Source organism: Amia ocellicauda, chromosome 4 (genome assembly GCF_036373705.1).
Source record: "Amia ocellicauda isolate fAmiCal2 chromosome 4, fAmiCal2.hap1, whole genome shotgun sequence".
NCBI lineage: Eukaryota > Metazoa > Chordata > Actinopteri > Amiiformes > Amiidae > Amia > Amia ocellicauda.
This window is the reverse complement of record NC_089853.1, coordinates 36,348,659-36,370,813: the sequence shown is the minus strand read 5'-3', so window position 1 is coordinate 36,370,813 and position 22,155 is coordinate 36,348,659. Positions and strand designations below refer to the sequence as shown.

The 22,155-nt window shown below is 38.4% G+C and overlaps 1 protein-coding gene across 1 annotated transcript in view; it reads left to right on the top strand.

Annotated features, from left to right (window-relative positions):
* slco3a1a (solute carrier organic anion transporter family member 3A1a) overlaps positions 1–22,155 on the top strand; it is an 87,727-nt gene that overhangs the window by 4,813 nt on the left and 60,759 nt on the right. The window contains exon 2 of the mRNA XM_066701995.1: positions 11,555–12,020. Coding sequence (XP_066558092.1) covers positions 11,555–12,020 — 466 coding nt within the window. The remainder of the gene's footprint in view (positions 1–11,554; positions 12,021–22,155) is intronic.

Below are 22,155 nucleotides of genomic sequence, written 5' to 3'. Positions count from 1 at the left end.
ATAATAATAATAATAATGACTGCGTAACCCAAACAGTCACGATACTGGAGGAAAAAATATAACAATATACCAATATAGAAAAATAGTCTATTAAAGTAATGGAAATATGGTTATGGATATGGAAATGGCTGTGGAAACTCAAATTAAATTTGCAGTACAGATACTTACATCTGTACAAGTGGTACATTACAATCATTTTCATTTAAATGGCTAGGCAGAAATCTGTGTGCATTTCCTGCGATTTCTTTCTTGATCCGTCTGTCTGTTTTGTGGAAGCTAGTGCCAATGTCAGTTTGCTGATCATATTGCTGTTAATATTATCATACCAGAACTCTGCTCTTGTTATTATCATCTATTAGCATTAAATTGGTAAACTTGAAAAAAGACTGCGGTGTTGGTCTTCTTGATGTTATTAGTCATTTTGCTGGATTTCAGGGTCATCAGCCGTGGTCATCAGAGTGTGTGTGGTGTGACATATCGGAAAGCAGAACAATTTATTATTGCATTAAAGTGGGCACTTGTTGATTTCAGAGCCCAACCATCATGTTGGCTTTTCAATACACTGTATACCGGAGGTTTTTCGTCCTACATAGCCTTGAGTGTGTATCTCTTACCACTACTTTAATACATCTATGGCTCCAGAGTTAATCATTACATGTCTCCTTTCCTCAAATGCAGGGCTAATGCTTTCCTGGCTTTGAACTGGTTAAAAAGAGATCTCAATAAATGGCATCTGTTTACATGAGTAAAATTAATTCCATTACATTTTGGTTTGGATTGCCACCAAGTGACTAAACTGAGGGACACTGAGGCCGCATGTGAAGAACAGTGATTTGGAGGGGCAAGGATTAGCGACGAGGCTTTAAATTAAGTACAGATTGGAATACAGACACTTGCTCACTGAGGTCTTATCCTGATCATGTAGAAGTGAGTTATGGTTTCGATGGAGAGGTTTGCTTTGAAAACGGAAGAATTCCTGAACTCCTGATCTCACCTACTAAATATGCATAGGTCTCCCTGGCCTAAACAAACCTGTGGATCACTCATTCAAAGTACACCTGGATTTGCATTTACCTGACACTGGGAAGCTGCCGCTGGGAGTTTTGCAACCTTCTAAAGACTTAGCAATGCGCTCTGTTTTACTCTTAACCCTTTGTGTACCATATTATGAGTTGCCACTTACTACAGATTGACAACGCAGCCCAGTGATTCTATGAGATGTGTTAGGACCAATGACAACCAGTGCAGATTGAAGGGGTCATGTTTTCAGTTAGAGACATTCTTTAGCATACCAGAGAAATAGCAGCCTTATCAAGGAATTGTCTTGCAAGACACAATGCAAGACAGAACAACTTTACCAGCACTCCAGCTAGTTCTGTTGGTGATGCTCCAGAAGTGAAGGGTGGAGGTTGCCAAAGTCTTCGGCACTATTTTGATGTATCGACGGTTGGGAGACTACAGTCAACAGAGAACATATGCTGACATTCCAAAGTGATCTGTTGGATCAAAACCAAATTCAAGCCATGGCAGTGCAAACAGATCTAGAATGAAAACAAAGAAGGTGCAGACAGGTTGAAGTCTTACTCTGATTACAAGCAAGAAAGCTAATTATAATGATGTTCACTTAAAAACTTTCTTATGCCTTTTAACATACAGTATTTCTATATTTTAGGAGTAGTTTGCTTTCAGGCTTGTACTGGGGCCTAATGACTCATTTAACTATGTAAACCCTATTTGGAGAATGAGTGCTGAAGTCCACAATATGCAAAAACTAATTCTTGTTCATGCCTCGTTCTATTCAGTTTGTGTATTGCTCTTGAAAGGTGCTGAATCTCACTGAACACTATACCTTTGTGATTACTTATCTTGTCTTGGTTTATTTTGGAGGTCGGCCAGAAAAACTAAAGAAAAACTAACCAAAACAAACTCAGCTTCACTATAATATCACTTACAAGACTCCAGCATCTGCATATTGGGTCTGTAATGTATTTTAGTGAATTACATTTCATTTTAAAGCAAGAATATCCAGTTAGATATAAACATCTTAAATGCGTGTGTTCACACTTGACTTCATTAATAAGTAATCAATCTAACAGCTTAGCTATTGCTATCCATACAAAAAAGAAGGAAACTGTGCACTTTGTTAATGGAAGACGGGTGAAGACAGGGGTGTAGGTCTGTAATAGTCTGAGTATCAACTTGTGCTTTGAAATAAAGCTCTCAATACAGATTCTTTGTCAACGCCTGTGTCTGGGAAATTGTCCCTCCCCTACTTTAGTTTGAAGTTCTCTCTGTTCATTTCCTGTAATTCATAGCCATGTTCAAATAATGTCTGATGGGAATTCTTGAAGTTTTGTGGTTCTTTTTGTTTTAGACACACTGGCTATTAAAAGAAAATACTTAATATTAGAATATTTAAAGAAACAGCCAACAAACATAAATATTGTGCATAATAATCATGAAACTTCATATTCTAAAATTAAAGACCTTAAATTAAATGAGCATCTTTTGTATTTTACTTTGTTTTCACTTTCACTTTGGACACTGCCAATTGGTTTCACAGAACTAGATTAGCTCTTGTCTTGGATTTCCCTACCGAAAATAACATTGGGTAGTTTCAGACTAGTGCTAATCTGGGTCTGTGAAACCAGATGTAGGCCTATATGTTTTTTGCTGTTTACTTCTAAGCTACTTTGAACTTGAGTTTCAACCTTTGGTCATTTCCCTAGTTAAATAAATTATTGTGGTAAGGTATTCTTTATCATTCATTACATTATGTTAACTAATTTAGATTACTTGGGTATGTGCTCTCCTCTGCATTTAAAGCAACTTCAGGCATTATTCCACCTACACTATTTTGGGTACGAACTGATATGTACCACCTTATCTGTTGGTTGGGAGCCTAATTTCACAGTTTTACTTCATTACATAATAATGAAACTCCTTCCACTGAACGATGAGTTCTTACATTCACTGCGTTGTGACTTTGAACAAAAAAGCTTGGTTTCGAATCACCAATGTTTTTTTCTTTCCGTATCCTAAGTCAGCTAGTGTAAATGAACTCGGCTCACCTCACAAACCAATGTAGCAGCACAGTTGAAAGGAAAACAGCATGTTTGCATCTTCCAAGAACACACAATGTCAAGCCATCACACTATGATGTAAGCGTCAAGCTGATGACACTGCCTCATTTCAAAACTGTCTTTGGCCTTTAAAAAGGCTGGTCACAATCAGCTTTTGATAAAACCAGTGATCTCTGAACAATAGGCTCAACGCACACGCCACGCAGATGCATTTTCTGTTTGAGCCGCTAAAGAAACACAGCTGCTTTACAGCTGAGATGTTTTCCCTTTGTCAAAAATTTAATTGACCTAATTTTTCATTTTCTATTTGCAAATATGCAAATATGATTTGTATTAGAAAATCTGAAACCAGGTCTAGGCTTGTGAAGACAAAACTGATCTGTGCACTCTGTGGTATGTTTACACAGAAGAGTTATGCATAGACAGAGTGAGACCTTATATCAGTGTATGCTGACAATAAATCAAATTGAGCTGTAACAAAACAAAGGGGCAAACCCACCAATTAAGTCCACAACACAGGGAGGTAATCATAAGCATGAACTGGCTTCCCAGAATATGTTGTTATTTGTAATGAAATTTAATTTGGTGAAACAAATTGTAGTTATTACACTTTGCTTTAAAAAAAGATAATTACTTTCATATGCTATAGCACAGTTAGCTGCATGAATGCTTGTAAGAGTGTGGACTCTTTGTGGTCACTGACAAAATGCGCGAAGTGGTTTCTTCTGTTTCCCCTTTAGAGATCTCCACCTGCTATAATTCAAACTCACATCCGCAGGAGCATATCTTTAATGTTCAGTCTCATACCTTACTATATAAGGGTGCTTGTGTCATGGAAATATCCTTGTTTATCAAATACTTTATATTAAAACTCACCCGTTTCCAGTTGATAATACTTTGAAAGATATACAGCATTTCTCAGAATGTATTTGTGTAAGTAAGCTATGTCCTTTTTAAATCTCACCCACCCCTGTCTTGTTAAAGGGGGGATGTGGAAGGTGTAATAAAACACGTGTGTTCTGAGTCTGTAGCTGCTAAAGCAGGTTTAGACTGAATGCTTAATGTTTCAATTAAGGTAATGGGACTTCACAACATTAGTTTTTTTGTCAGTGCTCACAAAATAGGAAGCTGCTGAGCCAGGTCTGCATTCCTCTACATGACAGACTCTTGGGTAATGTCTTCTACTGTGCTCTGCTTAAACAAAACACTTGTAGCCATGATGACAGCAATCTTAAACAGTAGGGTGAGGCTGAAATTGCACATTCAGAAAGGATGATGTCATTTCAAGGGCATGAGTTGCCAGTGTGAAGGCCGGAGACATGCAGGCAGTTTTGGTTGTCAGTTTCCAATCAGACGCTATTGTGGAAGAGGGGTAAATCTGAAGTGGTTTTCTTTTAAGTAATATAAATAAATCTAAATATAGCCATCTAAAGCATGTATATTGTATGCTTTTGCCCACAATCCCTTTTACTCACAAGCTTTTGCTGTTTGCTGAATTACATTTTTATTAATCGCAGGGTTTATGTTTTTCAAAATAAGTGAACAAATATATATATATATTATTTTTGTCATGCTGAGATTATTCAATTGTAAAAGTGATTCTACCAGTGAAAGTCAGGTTGGAGACTTTGAATCTCATGTAAGCTGTGAATATTGTAGATTAGTTGTGAAAATGGAAATGGGTCTTGAGACTCACATTAACTGAAGCCCTAGCAAGTATCTCATCCCTAAAGCATTTCCAATGTCAGTGATTGTTTACTGCTGATCATTGTTTTAACAATTAGTATCCATTGATTCTGCATATGGAATGATCCCAAAAATCCCTCCCTAAAATTGACAGTAGGCCTTGTTAGCTACTGGGGCCACAACAGCAGTAAAAGAAAAATACCTCCTCCCTTTTGGTCCTTTCTCTAGTAAGGGCTCAACAAGCACACCTGAGCTGGAAAATCAAGCGTTCAGCTTTCCCCTCTGTTTTATGGGTCACGCAACTTCAAACCAGCTGCCATCCTCCTGGTGTCGTAAGACAGTAGCTGCAACTGATTGTCAATGCAGGGCATCACAGAAATGTCATCAACAGGTTGAGGTATTTGGCACAGGTTCTGAGGACTGAAGCAGATGGTGATGTTTCCAGTCCTGCTTTTACATTCCAGGGCTGGTGGGCAGCCATAAAACATGGCGTCCAGACAAGCATACGAAATTAAGTTGCCTGTTCATGTAGAGGTAATGTAGTTTGTTCAATGATTTGGAGCTCCTCAAAAGATTCCAGCATTATACTGATATTGATATTATATTCGCTTTAGCGAAATCAGTGACATTTCTTCTATTCGTAATAAATTGCAATCTGTCTGGATATTTTTGTATTCCGCAATAATGTACATGCAGTTTACTATTGCTGTTACTGCACAACACTTATTTGAAAAGACCCATATTGAAGGACAGTGGTCTGCTGGTAGGCCATTTGACAATGAAATCATCAAGTTACCAGTCTACTATGCCTATCCTTGACAACCAAATAAGCATTTCATACTGTCTCATATTGTTTCATACTGTCTGTCTCAGGGGGAACGAGAGTGTTTTTTGTTTTCCTTTTCATTCTAGAAAGGACATTTGTAGAAAATATATGTCTTAAAATGTCATGAGTGAGTGACCAGTTACCACAAATTCAAACCCAATCATTCACTGTGAATCTTAAGGTAGCTTTTTCTATTTCCCTTTACATACAGGGCTATGTATACAGTTGACTTTGGAAACATTTTTCTAATGATGCTTTAGAGTGCCTGTGTGCAAGCATATGTTTGTTTCCCCTTTTTATAGAATTGTATTAATCAATCTGTATTCTTGTAGGAGGCTAATATGTCGTATGTTACAAATTTGTCAAAGCAGTGCAATTAGTGATTGAAAGCAGTTCGAATTGTATTATATTTCTTCAAATAACACAGTACACCAGATGCAAAGGACTGGAAAGTTTGATTCAAGAATACAAACTATAGGGGTAAAATGCCGACATCTTTATATTGGTACATCTCTGTATATATGTGTGTTGTGTCTGTGTATAAAAGGCCAGAATAACATTGACATCTTCCTGAAATATAGATACAAAACAATATTGTATGCTGCTTCCCATACTTTTCTAATCTCAGTATTATTATTTCCTGGCATGTTTGCTTTGTGCCCCTGCACTGACTGTTTCTTGACAACGCATTCCATAGTGAAAGTGTCGTGAATAGATGTGATAATGATCTGATTTTAATCTGGGAAGCTGTTCTGGGAATATAGAAAAAAAAAGGATACATTCTTCAAAAATAAATTTTATAAATAGTCCATAAAACAGTGTAAAGACATGGCTGGGCTGGGATATAGCTCTGTAGTTTGTTCCCAGACATGACAAACTGGCATATTTTTAGCACAAGCTAAATCCATCTGAACTTTTTTGATTATCACATAACAGTTGCATAAAATCCATGTGAAAGCTTTTAAATGGTCTCTTTTTTTCCCTTCTGGAAGCCCAAAACCTCTATAAGCTTATAGTTCAAGTGCCTTTTGCCATTTAAAGAAAAATGTTTGTGTGTAACTCAGTGAGAGTGATGTAATATGGGGACTAGCAAAAGCATAGCAATACATGATGCCATATTTTCAGACATTCTAAACTCTAAAGTATGTCATCATGTACAAGAACATTAACACTAACCATTCTATTTCTTATGAATGCAATAATTATATATCATTTGGTCTCTTCACCATGCTGTGGAGCTCAAATTCTAACCATATAGAATCTTAAAGTATCAGGTGTCTGAAGTGGTCTTGTTTAGTTGTTTCCAGTCTATGTGAGTCTGTATGACATCACTCCTAGAAGGCAGCTCGCCTCCTACTGAAAACTCCTGAGACAATAACATCACACTGGTTCCTTGTGTAGATGAATAGAAGCAACTATATGATTCTTAATCAATTCAAGTTGAGCTCCAAATCACTACCAATCAAATTACACCTGATATAAATACTAATAAGGAAAATGAGTAATTGGTTGTATGATAGGCTGCTCAGTAGAACAGTAGTTCAAAAGAATCAGTGCTTCTGTGTACTACAAATTCCAGAGATTCTGCTGGCGTTCACCGCATTATGGCTGCGTGTCTTAAACAGCTGAGCTAACAATAGAACAGTGGTGGCAAGAAGTGAAGCTGTGGTATTGTGACTGTTCTGTACTGTTCAATATCACAAACCCAGAGACAAAGGGGATAGAACTAATGGAGAGCTGGAACCTGGACATGAACCAAAATTCCTGCAGTACAAAAGCATGCGCCAATGCAGCAAAACCCACATGCTGGACCGGCTTCATCAAGGTTTTTCTATCAAAGTTCAAGTTGCATCACAGTGTGACAAAGACCAAAAGCTACTTTGGATGCCACAAAGTGACTCTTGACCATTGGGAAAGAAAATCTGTCTGTTACAGGATACATGTATCATATTTACATTTTCCACATGATGTTCCAAAGGGTTCCAAAGATAAGAAGTTGGGACCAAAGTGATTTTTTAATGCCTGATTTAAGTAACAGAATCACTTCAGTCATATTTTCAAAAGTACAGAAAGTGGGTTTATGATAAACTATTTTATAAACCCTTTGAAAAGAGTTAATAAAATAAGCCCAACTAAGGTTTTACAAAAATGAATTTGCCACCAAACTGCTTACTTATCCCCTTTTGGAAATCACACTGAACATTTCTCACTTTGCATCACACAAACCCATTCTAACAAAATAGAAATGTGATTAAGCTGCACAGGGTGAATTTTTTGATTTTGTTTTTTGGGGGTGTTTTTTTTTAGTTAAAGGGATAGGTTGTGTGTTTGAAATCATGTATGAGAAGCTCCATGTCAGTGTCTTTGATATTGTAAACATAAAGTCACTCTAATTCACAAAAACAAAACTATACATATGGTCTGGAACCCAGGCAGACTTCTAATTCTAAGAAGATGCAATATCTGTCCTACTCCCTACAGCATAGAGAGAAATTCTCATCAAACTGTAGGATTTATAGATTAGTTGAGTGTCATAGAAGCATATCAGCTTATAAAAGAGAAAAAAAGGAATAGCCAAACCTACTGCAATTCAGAATTGTGATATCTTCCATCTTGTGCACTGTATAACATTCTGATGTATCCGTTTTTTCTTCTAATGTCGTGCCAAAGATACAAATTACACACTAGCAAAATGGATATGTTTGTTTCTATGCATTTCTGTTAGGTATCTTTCATTTGCCTCCTTCGTTCTTTATCACAATCATCCGTTATTGTATCTGCACCTTTTATCTATCATTTGTCATGCAAGAGAAGCTCAATAGCACCTAGAGGTAGATTTCTCTACAAATGTTTCTGTCTTTGGACGATTTTATCGGGAGGATCTCCCAATTGCATTTGCTCAACTGGTTATGGCTATTTATTTTACTGGAGGATCCATTTTAGTGCCCAGAAAACGGTACTGCAGTATTATTTCAGGTCAGCAATAGGACCTGTGTCTGTGTGGTGTTTTTTGTTTTTTAAATATGCTTTGTTCTCCTACAGTATATAGAGACTGCTTTGCCCTGCTTTCACTCAGCGTTACTTTGCTGAAGCTGATCAGAAGGGATTACTGTCTGGGTGAAAGCAAGAGCTTACCAAAGAGACAACATCAACTAACCCGTGATAATTCACAGTAATCAGGGGGTTTATTGCAGTTATTAACAAAGTGAAGTATTTTTGATATTGGCAAGGTTTGGACAAACCGTGCATCCGGTGTATGAAGAAAAATATATATTCAGAATTGTAACAAAGAAATAGTGTGTGTGTCCATGATAATTAATTGACCAGTATTGTACAGTTATTCTGAACAGACTGAATGACAAGAGTATTACGCGTTTTAATTGCTGTTTAAGTTTTATTCTATATACTTTTTAAAATCCATTGTATCTGAAATGCTAGCTGTCAGAATGTATCAATTTCCTGAATCGCTTCATAGAAAACTGGTGCAAATCTCTGCTGTAAAAAAAATAATAGTAATACAAATCTTGGCAGGAAAACCTAGATTTCACTCAATACTACAGTGAAAGTCTAGTTAACTTGAAGGAAAAGTAGAAAGGGTACAACTTCCAAAAATAGACAAACAGATGCTTGCATCCATTTAAGGCCTATTTATTTTGTGGTCTTTGTTTACATCAATTACGTTCCTGTTTTTGGAAGTTTCCAAGTTTCCATTTCTCATAAAAAAAGACATCCTGTTTTACAACCCCAAACCGTGATATTTAGGCACATTTTTAATCTCATCTCATCAGATGTTTTTGGATTATCAAAGGGCTTTAGACGTGGTAGAAATGGCTTTCTGATTGATACAAGCATTTCAACTATGCCCTGTTCAGTTAGAACATTCAATTGGTGAACTGCTTAATTGCATAATTATACAATTGAGTAATTCCTCAGTTGAAAGAGTTACGCTCAATGAACCATTGGTAATTGATTGTTCACATGTAGTAATTGAGGGGTGAGCTACAAAAGGAATGCACCTCAGTATACAAAGATATGTCTATTCCCAAATTAGACTTGTTTTCTGTCTGGTCTTCAGTTTGTTTTTGGTTAACCTGAAGAGATGAGCTAAAATATTTGTCAAAATCAAAACTGTTTGTTTAAAATTGGTAGTCACGTGTTTGTTGTTTTTTTATTGACATTGTGACTGGCTTGCTGACAATCAATATTGTGGTCTTTGAACTTTTCAACTCATTTCAAATTAAATTAGAGTTAAAGAAAGGGTATAATTATTAGTTTATAAAAATAATCATGTTCTAATGTATGTTACTTACTGCTTTTTCTGAAGAGATAAGGGTTGCTCTTGATTTTGTTCCACCTGGACACTTAATAGCTTAATTAAATCACTTGTTGACTTAATTGGTCTGAATAACTATTAATTCCAGTTCTTTAGACAGTGAGGATTTAGTGTTACTTATAAAAGTCTGTATGCCTGTGTCTCTTTTTGATCAGTAACTTGCTGATCTTCATAGTCACCACTGAATGACATATGATGCCAACGCTGTTTTTTTCTTTGTTGATCTAGAACGATCTATAATCTTAAAATGTATCAGTACAGCATATAGGCTAAATGCTATATAATCCTTAATGAGAAAATTAAGAGAAACATTCAAAATTAACTTGAATCCATTCTTAGCAAGTGTTTGTTCTGGATTGACGTAGATATCTGCTTCTCACTGCACATGCTTACCGGGTTTGGATGCGGGGCAAAATGAGTGCTGTGCAAAATCATGGAATCCTCTAATTTGAGAAGACATGATACAAAGCTGTGACTCATATTTGTTCTTTTAATATAACGTGCAGATCATCTTAAACCATTCAAGACGTGCACACAACATGATCAATAGAAAAACACTCATGTGGTCTAAACTCAAGTAGAACATGCCACAGTGTAAAGCAGGTTTCCAAGTAGAGTTTCCGAGTAATTCACACCAACTGTGAGCTGAGTGTAGAGAAGACACAGTGAAAGAGCTACAGTGTCCGCTTTCCTGTAATTGAAAGCTTTAAAACAAAACTGAACCTCTTCCTTGTGTGCATGCGTATGTGTGTGTGCGTGCATGCGCGTGTGTGTGCGCGTGTGTGTGTGTGTGTGTGTGTGTGTGTGTGTGCACGTGTGTGCATGAGAGGATGATTTTTCCCAGCCTTTGATCAAGTTCTTCTGTTCCGTTTCCATTTGAACTAGGAATCAGCACTATTGACTTGATTTTCATTTTGCCATAATACAAAGTTAGGACTGCCACAGGCTCACTTTAAACTTTATTCAGATTTTCCACTCTCCTTAGAGGTTAAACACAGGCCTGGTGTGCATCAAGATGGTTATTAGATTACTCCATCTCGTCCTTGTGATTTTAATATGCTGATTTTTTATGCCAGCACTGACTACAGCCAATTGTATGTTTTTGCTCTGCATTTTCATGCTTCTGCGGATGGTACTATTGAGACTATTGCCATACTTCAAGCATGTAAAGTACAGTTTTTGGTCTTTGTTTCAGTCAACACACGGTTTCCACTGTGAGCTAGCAAGCCACATCGCTTTAAGTGTAGATAAAGGTTTTATAATCTGGATCAATTTGATGTAAAAACCCATTGGAAGGTCACACATGTTTGCATCTGAATTGTTTTTATTATGAATTAAACTAAATTAATCTCTGAATAACATTTCAAATGAAGGGTGGTAAATATGTTTTACTACAACAGTAGGATGTTATTTTAGGTAGAAAGATAGATAGATAGATAGATAGATAGATAGATAGATAGATAGATAGATAGAATCCTTGCTGGCTCTTGATTTTTACTATTATCAATCATTATTTTTCAGTAGGTTTTCATCAGGGAAACATTCAGAGTAAAGCAGGCATTTGCGATTTGTGTAGTGTGTTTTGAATGCGTTGTATGTGACCAGCAGTCTGTCTTGTGTCCCCAGGTCAGTGTTCTGACCACGCTGGAGCGGAGGTTCAACCTGCAGAGTGCCGACGTGGGCGTGATCGCCAGCAGCTTCGAGATCGGGAACCTGGCGCTCATCCTGTTTGTCAGCTACTTTGGCGCCAAGGGACACCGGCCGCGCCTGATTGGCTGCGGGGGCATTGTGATGGCGCTGGGCGCTCTCCTGTCTGCCCTGCCGGAGTTCCTCACCCACCAGTACGAGTACGAGGCCGGGGAGTTCTGGCGCGGGGAGGACGGCAGAGACGTGTGCTCCAACACCTCCATTAGGGCCTCGGGGAGCTCGGAGTCTGGCTTCATCTGTGGGAACAGGACTAACACCAACATGATGTACCTACTGCTGATTGGAGCCCAGGTTCTACTAGGGATTGGGGCCACACCTGTGCAGCCCCTGGGCGTCTCCTATATAGATGACCATGTGAAGAGGAAAGATTCCTCACTTTATATAGGTGAGTGGGTGAATTCATTATTTGAGGGTGTATCCTATTAAACATCCCAGGCAGAGTGGGAAAGCCATGTGTCTTGCTCCATGCCATGCTGCTGCTGTGGAGTTACTCAAAGAGCTATGGCGCTCTTTAGCTGCATATCATGTTTTTTGTCCAGTGCTCTAGCAATGAATATGGGTATTTTGTTTGCTAAAGATGTACATGTTATGTTTCAGCGTGTCTGGACAGAAGCAGCAGAAATAATAAAAAACGGATATTGACCCGTTGTTGGCGAGAGCAGTGCTGCCGTAGATTGACGGTTCATAGCCAGCGACGGAAATGCATGATTGCGCAATAACTGCTATCGACTGGGGTTAGAGCAACCGTTCAGGCCAGCGCTGAATGTGGTCAATAAACAAGCAATCCTAATAGCCTAAATTATGATTAACATGGTGGAGTGAGTTGAAGCTGAAGTCAGCGATGGTACTGTAATAGAGATGAAACTAGTTTTGACTCTGGGTGCATTCTGACTAGAGCTCTCCAAACCAGCTGAAGCATTAATTGGATACTGTGCAGGCTTGCTGGTTGTTTCATCACTGGGCAAGCTTTGCAACACGCACCAGATACCACTTGAAAAAATCTGAAAAGCTGTTATAGTCCAGTGGAATTCACTGTATTCGATAACAGTGTCACAGGTTGATTGTATAAATGAGCAGTTTTCAAAATTCCTGATGTTATAAGAAGGCAGTTGTACCGTGTTTTGTTTCTGTTTTCTGTATTTTTCCTGGTTATCTTTCTGAGCTTTGGTCTCATGCCCAGGTCTAAAGACACAGTTGGGCCACAGCCATGCTGCAGCACATGAAATGCCTACATCATAGGAGCACAATTCAAAAAAGCTCAGCCGCAGTGTGTAAAATTAAAAAATAGTAATATGAAGCTAGAACATGTTGGTTGTTGGTGGTTAAACCCAGAACTGGCTCAACCGCAGCGGTGCAGACAATTGCTGCTATTGTCTGTGTGGTGGCTGTTAGAGAACTGTTTGCACAGCCAGGATGGCTCAATATGTTTGTCAGTGCCTTCTTCCTCACAAAGTCATTTTATTTCTGAACTTAATCCCCCAAGCAGGGCTGCCAGGTGATCAGTGGGCAGATGCTCGGTACATGGCGTAATTATGTTTTATGTATTTTTTTTTCTTGTATTACCATAGACCAGACCACTAAGGGAAGTAAGGACAAAGGCCATAGTCAAAAGAGGCAGACACAATAACAATGGTGTACAGTACACATCTTTCACAAAGCAGAAAATGAGCTGAAAAAGGCGCCGTTTGATTTCTCCGTCTGATTGCATTGACTGTAGTCTTTTGGGCCATTTGCTGAATTGGCATCAATTATTTTAACAGTGCATTCAAAGCACTTTTGGCGCATACCTTAAATGGCAGATTATTGTGTCTGAATATGCACGGAGGTAAGCTTTTAACCTATCTGCCCCTTTATGCTTTTGTATCTGTAGTTGTTTCCCTCTGCATTAGAAGTCCTCAGAAGATTGCGTCTAAAGGCCCTGCTTGTGTCACCGTATTTAGTGTTTTGTTACTGCAGTATTACCAGAAGGAATTATGTAATGAAATGACCTCCTGTGTCATATAGCTTGAAGACCCATAAAAAATATACCACGATTAATGTGCTAGTAAATCATGCTGACATGCCTGTAAAAGTGGGGCATTCTGACATACCCGTGGTCATGTTTTTCTTCTCATTATATGAATTACCATTCATCTAACTGTGCAACAGTTAAGATGATGTCTCTCAGTGCTAATATAGAAATACAATCTTGTAAATACAGTCTGATCAGGCTCCAGAGGAGTTTTAGTCAGCAGACATCATTACATTTGCCATTGTATACAGCAATGACATTTTATTTGAAATTGATGCAGACACACAAACACACATACCGACACCCAGACATGCATGACTGAGCAATACCTTTTTTGCCTGATAGGAATGGATAGTCTGAGTGTCACAGCCCATATAAATAAGGCTGATTTCAAAGAAACAGCTAAGCTCAATGTGGAGGTGAATGGATAATGGATGCTCAAAATCCCCAAATCAGATGGAGAAAAACTGGAGAAAACTCTCAACATGCATTTGTATGTGACCTGTAGCTCAGTTTTCTCTGGCATCAAATATTTTATGAAAGTATGATGCAAATTTTGATTTCCCTATTCATTTTCAGCAGCTGTGATAGTGTACCTGCAAAGAAACACGTTCCAATCTGAATTTTAAAGCAGTCTAGAACATATAGGACATGGCTCTGTCTGAGTGCTCTCAACATGGACTGGAATCAGCTGTAACAGGCGATATCCCCTGTGTTGCTTTCTAAATTAGGCACAGACTTCTTCAGTTTCACCTTGTGTATCTGTGCAGCAGTAGATTTCCAACAATGTGTTTACTTTCCTGTATGGAGACTGACCATGGAGCGGCGCACTATACGTTTTATTAATGCACAGCGAGGATTTTCAGTTCAACAAAGTCACCCATCTTTTTCATTTTCAATTGCAATCAGATTGACAAGTAGACTTCCGCCACTGAGGTCTGTGGAAGGCCACTGATTTCAAAGCCTTCTTCAGATCAGTGTATTTCCTGATTTCATTAAAGAACAGATATTACAGTCACCCCACAGTTATTTATGCCTTCTGTCTTGCTCTTATAAAATATTAATGAAGTATTACAGTTCGGTCCAAAGCTACATTTATTTTTATGAGTCAATTAAAAATCAGTATATCTGAAAAATTCATTAACGCTTTTTTATTTTTTTATTTCAAAAGTGCAAAACCTAACAGCATTACCAATTACATGAAATAATATGTTAAATAATTAATTTGTAATTAAAATTTTAGGAACAAAAATGAATTATGTTCCTTCCAGTGAATGTATCATCCCATCTCCATTCTATCCTGTGTAATACACTGGATTTATGAATCCGGACGTTGGTTGATTTTTATGTCCTTTTCTAAAACATATTACTTGGCAAAGGGGGCAAATAATAGAAACAGGAAATACCATTCTTTACAAAGGTAATTTTGCATTTGACAAAATTTGCACACAACTTGAAATATAATTGTTTAGGCAAGGCTAAACCTTACAACCAATTTTGTCAAGGTATCTCTGGGGGAATTTGCTTGTATTGATCCAGTATTTTTACACAACTAAGGATGACAGAAGTGAAAGAACCACAGGGGAATTGTGACTATGAAACAGTTTCTCATCTCAAATTGCCACTGTTATCTGTTTTTTGCATTTATCCAAGGCGACTAACATACAGCGTTCTCTATACCAAGGTGCGTTTTGTTTTGTTTTTGATGCCATAATGGCAAGAGGACTGTGAAGGAAGATATAGGTGTACAGGAAGGAAGTGCAATGGCAAATGCACTGCATGAATATTAACTGCAGGTTTTCATTTAGGGAAGCTTAATAACAGGCCTCTGGTTTTAAATTAGTTTTGAATAATCTCCGCATAATAGAGGCCACACAAGGTCATTGGTGGAAACAGTACTGGAAAGAGGTGCGTCTTTACAAAGAGTCATTAGAGTCTCAAACGGACCGCTCAACCATGTAGCCGAGGATGTGGTTCAGGGATCAGTCATCCACAGCATTCTCAACCTATGAGGAGTGTTGACAAAAGGTACCATTTTAATTAATCCACAGTCTATATTTCTGTGATAATGTTTGTAGAAAATGTGCAAGTTGTCATGCATAAAGGCTTCAGCTAAATTACATCATAATACTACTACTACTACCTACTACTAGTAATAATGTTGTCTTTGTACTAAACAACATCGACACATAAAAGCAATACAACCCTAGCCAGGGAACATAAGGAAAGGACTTTCTGACACTAATGTGATATCACACAACGCTGTGGTTGTAAATTATACTGTACCATTGTTGCCTTTTGCCCTTTTCTGAACTTATATGGCACCACTCAGCTTTTGGGGAGTGGTGCTACAGCTGAAGGTGGGCGTGATTGATGAGTCTCTGAGAGCGCAGTGCCGGGTGAGTTGCCAGGGAACTTGGACACTGTCTCCTCTGATGGGCTTTTATGGGTACTGCACCAGACAAGAGGGGACAAGCTTCTGTGTGTCTGATCAGGCTGTGTTGCTGCACTGAGGTTTATATAAGTGATCAGGTGCCAGAGACTGATTGAGGATTACTAGAAGTTGCCGATATGTCCAAGATCTCGAGCCCGTCAGTAGCAAAGGACACGTTAAGTGTCTCCTGTCCTTTTTGACACCCTTGGCCATAAAGTATCTGTAAACAAGGATACTGTGTGAAATCTAGAGATACCGTTCTTGTGGAAGCTTTTCACAGAATGTTCCCTTCTGCTCCACTAAATAAAGTGCCACGACCCTGTCAGGAACACTCATTCCTCAGGCCTCAATGGTGAGCAAGGTTACCTGGGACATGTACCTGTGAAAAAAGTTCTGCATTGAGGGTTTTTTGTTTGTTTGTTGGTTGGCTTGTTTTTGTACTCTTAAAATAAATAGACATACAAATGCAGATTACTCATCATTTCAAAAAGCAGACTGGAAACGTTAAACTTCAAGTAAGCAAACAACCCTTTTTTATGTAATTGGCAACACTTTAGTTGAGGTTTTGCAAATGTCACTTTATAAAGGGTTCATAAACGAATACAGAAATATACATTAATATAGCGCAGGTATATGGGAAATGTCAAATTTGTTGAGACATTTAGTTGATCATTAGTTGGAAGTGGATATTTAATGTGTCTGCATTCCATGGAAAATTAAATTATATCATTTGGAGGCCAGCAATTGATTAATCTGTGAATCGTTTCTACATCTATCATTTGTCCAGAAAGGGAGAGCTTGTAGTGGCTTCCAATCCTACAGAGATGGAAAAGCTCGTACAAGTACAAAACTACAGAATCTTAATTCTGAGATACATAGATTCATATATTGAAATGCACTGCAACCAAAATTATCATAGCAGTCTCCACTGCTCTAAAATCTTCTCTGTTGTTGGAAAGGAAAAAAATATTCCATGTTTGTCCCACAGCCCACAACACTTCTCATTGTCTACGTAAACTATAATTACGATCAAGGAGTAAGACTGTGAAACACTAACACTGGGTTGACTTCATAATAGTGACTCGAGTTGCCATAGGGAAGACAAATCTGGTGCTTGTGCAGTTTTTCTGCTGTGTTTCTGCTATCCAGGAAATTAATGGAACGACACATCCTGAAACCCCAAAATAGGCATTTGATATCCACCATTATTTGGTGTGGTTTATATGTTAGAATTGAACTGGAAAACTGACATACATCCCACTAACTGCAATGCGTAAAGACGTATAAAAACGAAATGTTTGGAACCACGCTAGTTCTCCTGTAAGATATTAAGTCAAATATATTCTCCCTTGTGACTGCAATATCATTCATCCTGCACACACACTCTTCATTCTGCCAAATAAATCATATAAGTGTCAGAGTCTGTAAGAGTAAGGGAGAGAAATGTTACATCCAAATGGAAGGAGAATCGTCACATTTTCAGTGTAATCAGCCTTTTTCAGTCTTAAGTGTTTCTCGCTGTACCATTCACACATTTTAAATGGAAAATTTGCAACCACGGACTTCATTCCAGAAATATTATCTTCATTTACTTGCTTATTATATATATATACACTCACCTAAAGGATTATTAGGAACACCATACTAATACTGTGTTTGACCCTCTTTCGCCTTCAGAACTGCCTTAATTCTATGTGGCATTGATTCAACAAGGTGCTGAAAGCATTCTTTAGAAATGTTGGCCCATATTGATAGGATAGCATCTTGCAGTTGATGGAGATTTGTGGGATGCACATCCAGGGCACGAAGTTCCCGTTCCACCACATCCCAAAGATGCTCTATTGGGTCGAGATCTGGTGACTGTGGGGGCCAGTTTAGTACAGTGAACTCATTGTCATGTTCAAGAAACCAATTTGAAATGATTGGACCTTTGTGACATGGTGCATTATCCTGCTGGAAGTAGCCATCAGAGGATGGGTACATGGTGGGCATAAAGGGATGGACATGGTCAGAAACAATGCTCAGGTAGGCTGTGGCATTTAAACAATGCCCAATTGGCACTAAGGGGCCTAAAGTGTGCCAAGAAAACATCCCCCACACCATTACACCACCACCACCAGCCTGCACAGTGGTAACAAGGCATGATGGATCCATGTTCTCATTCTGTTTACGCCAAATTCTGACTCTACCATCTGAATGTCTCAACAGAAATCGAGACTCATCAGACCAGGCAACATTTTCCCAGTCTTCAACTGTCCAATTTTGGTGAGCTTGTGCAAATTGTAGCCTCTTTTTCCTATTTGTAGTGGAGATGAGTGGTACCCGGTGGGGTCTTCTGCTGTTGTAGCCCATCCGCCTCAAGGTTGTACGTGTTGTGGCTTCACAAATGCTTTGCTGCATACCTCGGTTGTAACGAGTGGTTATTTCAGTCAAAGTTGCTCTTCTATCAGCTTGAATCAGTCGGCCCATTCTCCTCTGACCTCTAGCATCAACAAGGCATTTTCGCCCACAGGACTGCCGCATACTGGATGTTTTTCCCTTTTCACACCATTCTTTGTAAACCCTAGAAATGGTTGTGCGTGAAAATCCCAGTAACTGAGCAGATTGTGAAATACTCAGACCGGTCCGTCTGGCACCAGCAACCATGGCACGCTCAAAATTGTTTAAATCACCTTTCTTTCCCATTCAGACATTCAGTTTGGAGTTCAGGAGATTGTCTTGACCAGGACCACTCCCCTAAATGCATTGAAGCAACTGCCATGTGATTGGTTGGTTAGATAATTGCATTAATGAGAAATTGAACAGGTGTTCCTAATAATCCTTTAGGTGAGTGTATATTTAAAGTAACATTCATTGGTAATGATCTTGATCATCATTGACTTTTTCATTGGGTCTACCACGAAACCCAGGCTACTTTATATGCAATTCTCTTTTAAAGTGGCCAGACCTCAGCTGTTTAAAGAGAAAAAATTGCTGTCCAACTTAGTCATTCAGAATTGATAAGACGCCTGCCATTGCTGTTCTCTTCTGCGTCGTCTGTGTTCAAGGTGACAAGAAAAAGCCGCCGTGAGATAATTGGACACTGCTTCTGAGTGCGTCGTCTTTCAGCTTTTTTGTTTTGTCAGATAATGAGATTGTGATATCCTGACAGCTTCAGCTGCTAATCTTTCACAGAATGAACTAGTATTCTTTCATCATGGCGAGCAGAACAAAATCAGCTTTACCTTTAGCGCAGCCTGCTATAAAATGGTGCATTATAACATTTGCCTGTTGCATAACAAATGCCTTACACGTTAACAAAAAAAAAGTAGCGAAAAGGATGATTATAAATACAGAAGGAGCATTATATTCAGTATAATATTCGAATTCTTTCCATGTATATTTATGTTTGCATTCATGCATTGTTATGAAGAAATGCATGCATTATTCTTGTATAGAAATAAGTCACATTTTGCCAATACTTTGGACATAATTCAGGGTAGGGATAGGGAAGTGTTTTGGGCTCAGTGACTATAAGGCCCTGAAATGTTTGTGTTGTCATGGTGGCAGTATTTGGAGGCTGAGTGATTATCTGATGCATTTAAGCAATTCAGAAACTGCTGGCTAGCTCTGTCTTGAAGGATATTATCTGCAAATTGTAAATCCATGATGAGAATGTCAGCATGTGTTAACCATTAATTACAAAGGTGGGAAAATATGCTGACATATGATTAATAAGAATGTACCTACTTGCAGTGTTATGTTTTTAATGTACTACATGGCGATAGAAAATCCAAATTTGGTCTAATAAAATGCAGTATCAGAATCACCTGTATCACTTGTCTGATAACCTTTTTCTTAAACAAAGTGGATTCACATTGAGTGACAGTGAAAGATGGGGAGTTGGCACTGTCTCGTGTTAAAGATGATTAAATAAGGAAGGGGTTTTAAGCATGAAGATATGGGTAATTCTAAGAACTTGCAGAGTAGGTAACTTTGGCTGTTAGCAAGCAGCAACAGTTTGAAATACTTCTGCTCTTCACATGCGTGTCTACCAAAATGTGGTTTGCAGCAAATTACAGTTTTTCTCTGAGTGTGAGCCAATGGAATTATTTGTGTGACAACAAGTAATTCACAATCTACTGTTTTCCTTCCCTTACGCTGCATAACCAGCCCTTACGCCAATTCTGCAAAAGCCTGAGCCAGGAAGCCCAGGTGATGAAAGTAAATTGAATGTAAACTAAGACATCCAAAATCCAGGAACAACTACCAGAATAAAGCTGGCATAACAGTCTAGATGGGAGCTGCCTGTTAATTTTGGCTCAGCTAATAATGGAGGAACTGAATAATACATATAAATCAAGGCTGGGATGCAAAAGCCAGTTTCCATTGCTGTATGAATGCATTCAAATGCATTTATTTTTATAACCAGACTCCTCACACTGTATTTCCAATTCGGTATGATCAAGGGTAACAAGAAGCAAGAAGTATTCCTTGGCTTGTGTTTGTCTCTTCCGTTGAATTGAATTTAAGGCAACATCACAGGCGAAATGTCATAATCGTCCTGAAGTTAAACTGGTTTGAATGCGTGCACATCTGAATGGAAAACCCTTCAGAATCTGAAGAAAGACTAGGATGAAGGCAGTTTGGGAGGGAAGGCGGGAGATTACTGCTCACAGAATATAGGAATGGGTCGGGAACAGTGTTTCAGTGTGTGCATAATATATAAGAACATGTCACCACTCCAAACGAGCCTGGGGTTTCTCAGTGTACACAAGCTTGGTTTATCAGTGTCACCTTCACAGGTATCGACCAGGGTTCTTATCAGTTGACCAGGGTGTTGTGTGTCCTCACCGTCTTCCCTCAGGAAATGCAAGACCTATGTTGGTCTTGATGCCCTGACAGAGACCAATGTGGAATTAAAGCAGGCGATTTGGACTCAAGGCCACAGTATCTTCTGGCTTTGCCTCCAACCCCAGCCCCCAGTTACTGAAAGGGACTGACTAGCTTTGTAATACTTCTCTGCAGAGAGAACAATGTCATATAGGGATAACTGTTTTAAAAAACACCATTGTTTAGATAGTCAAGAGAGCCATTTGTAGACCTACAGACAGCTTAATTAGTAATTACATACCATATTGTCTGTAACCTTCATAATGTCACCTCTAGGATTGGTGGCATTTATTTTTCTGTTGTGGAAATACATTTCTGTGTTTGGACTCTGCAAGATCGTGTTTGAAAAAATAAATTAAGATGTCCTTCCATCCTCTCAAATATCCTCTGTGCCTATTTTCAGTGTCCATTTGTATTTTGAGTGATCCAATTCACAGTCCCATCTTTTTCATTCATAGCTGCACTTGCAAATAAATAAATACATAGTTTGATATATAGATAGATAAATAAATAAAAAGTGCAGCCGAAGTGATTATTTTGACACCATACTATAGAAAATTGTTTCCATTGATTACACTTTGGCTGGCTGGAGGAGCACTGCGGAAGCATTTTTTAGCTGTACACTGCACATAGGCCATAGAGAGACTTTCAAGAAAACAAGCTGAGAACAATGCTGCATTGAACATGGCCCATGTGCTCGGATAATCTGCCTAATCCCCATGTTAAAACCATGTGATGCATCAGTCCTATGAATGGACAACATTGTTCAAACATTTATCAGATATCTGGTTAATATTTCTGCAGTTAATTCATGTTGCGCTAAAAGTTTTAACCATCTGTATGTAGTAATGAAACACCCATGGTGTTCAAATCGGACCATTTCTTATTATGTTGTAAATAGTTCTGTGGAACATTTCAGCAAATTAATTGTGATTAGTCGTGCAATATATATGTAATATATATGTAACCTATCTCCCTTTTAATTACCTGTTTATTCAAACATATTTAATAGGGTGCCATGTACATTAAAGATGGTTTCAAGTAAATGGCAACGCCCATTATAAATTATTGATTAAAGAGGCAAATTAAATTAAACACAATAAAGTGTGTGTAGTAATCAGCTACAGATGCCTTGTCCACATTATGGCTTGGACTGGAGGGAGATGTTAGTCCATAACATTTGTGTTGTCAGAAAACAAGCCA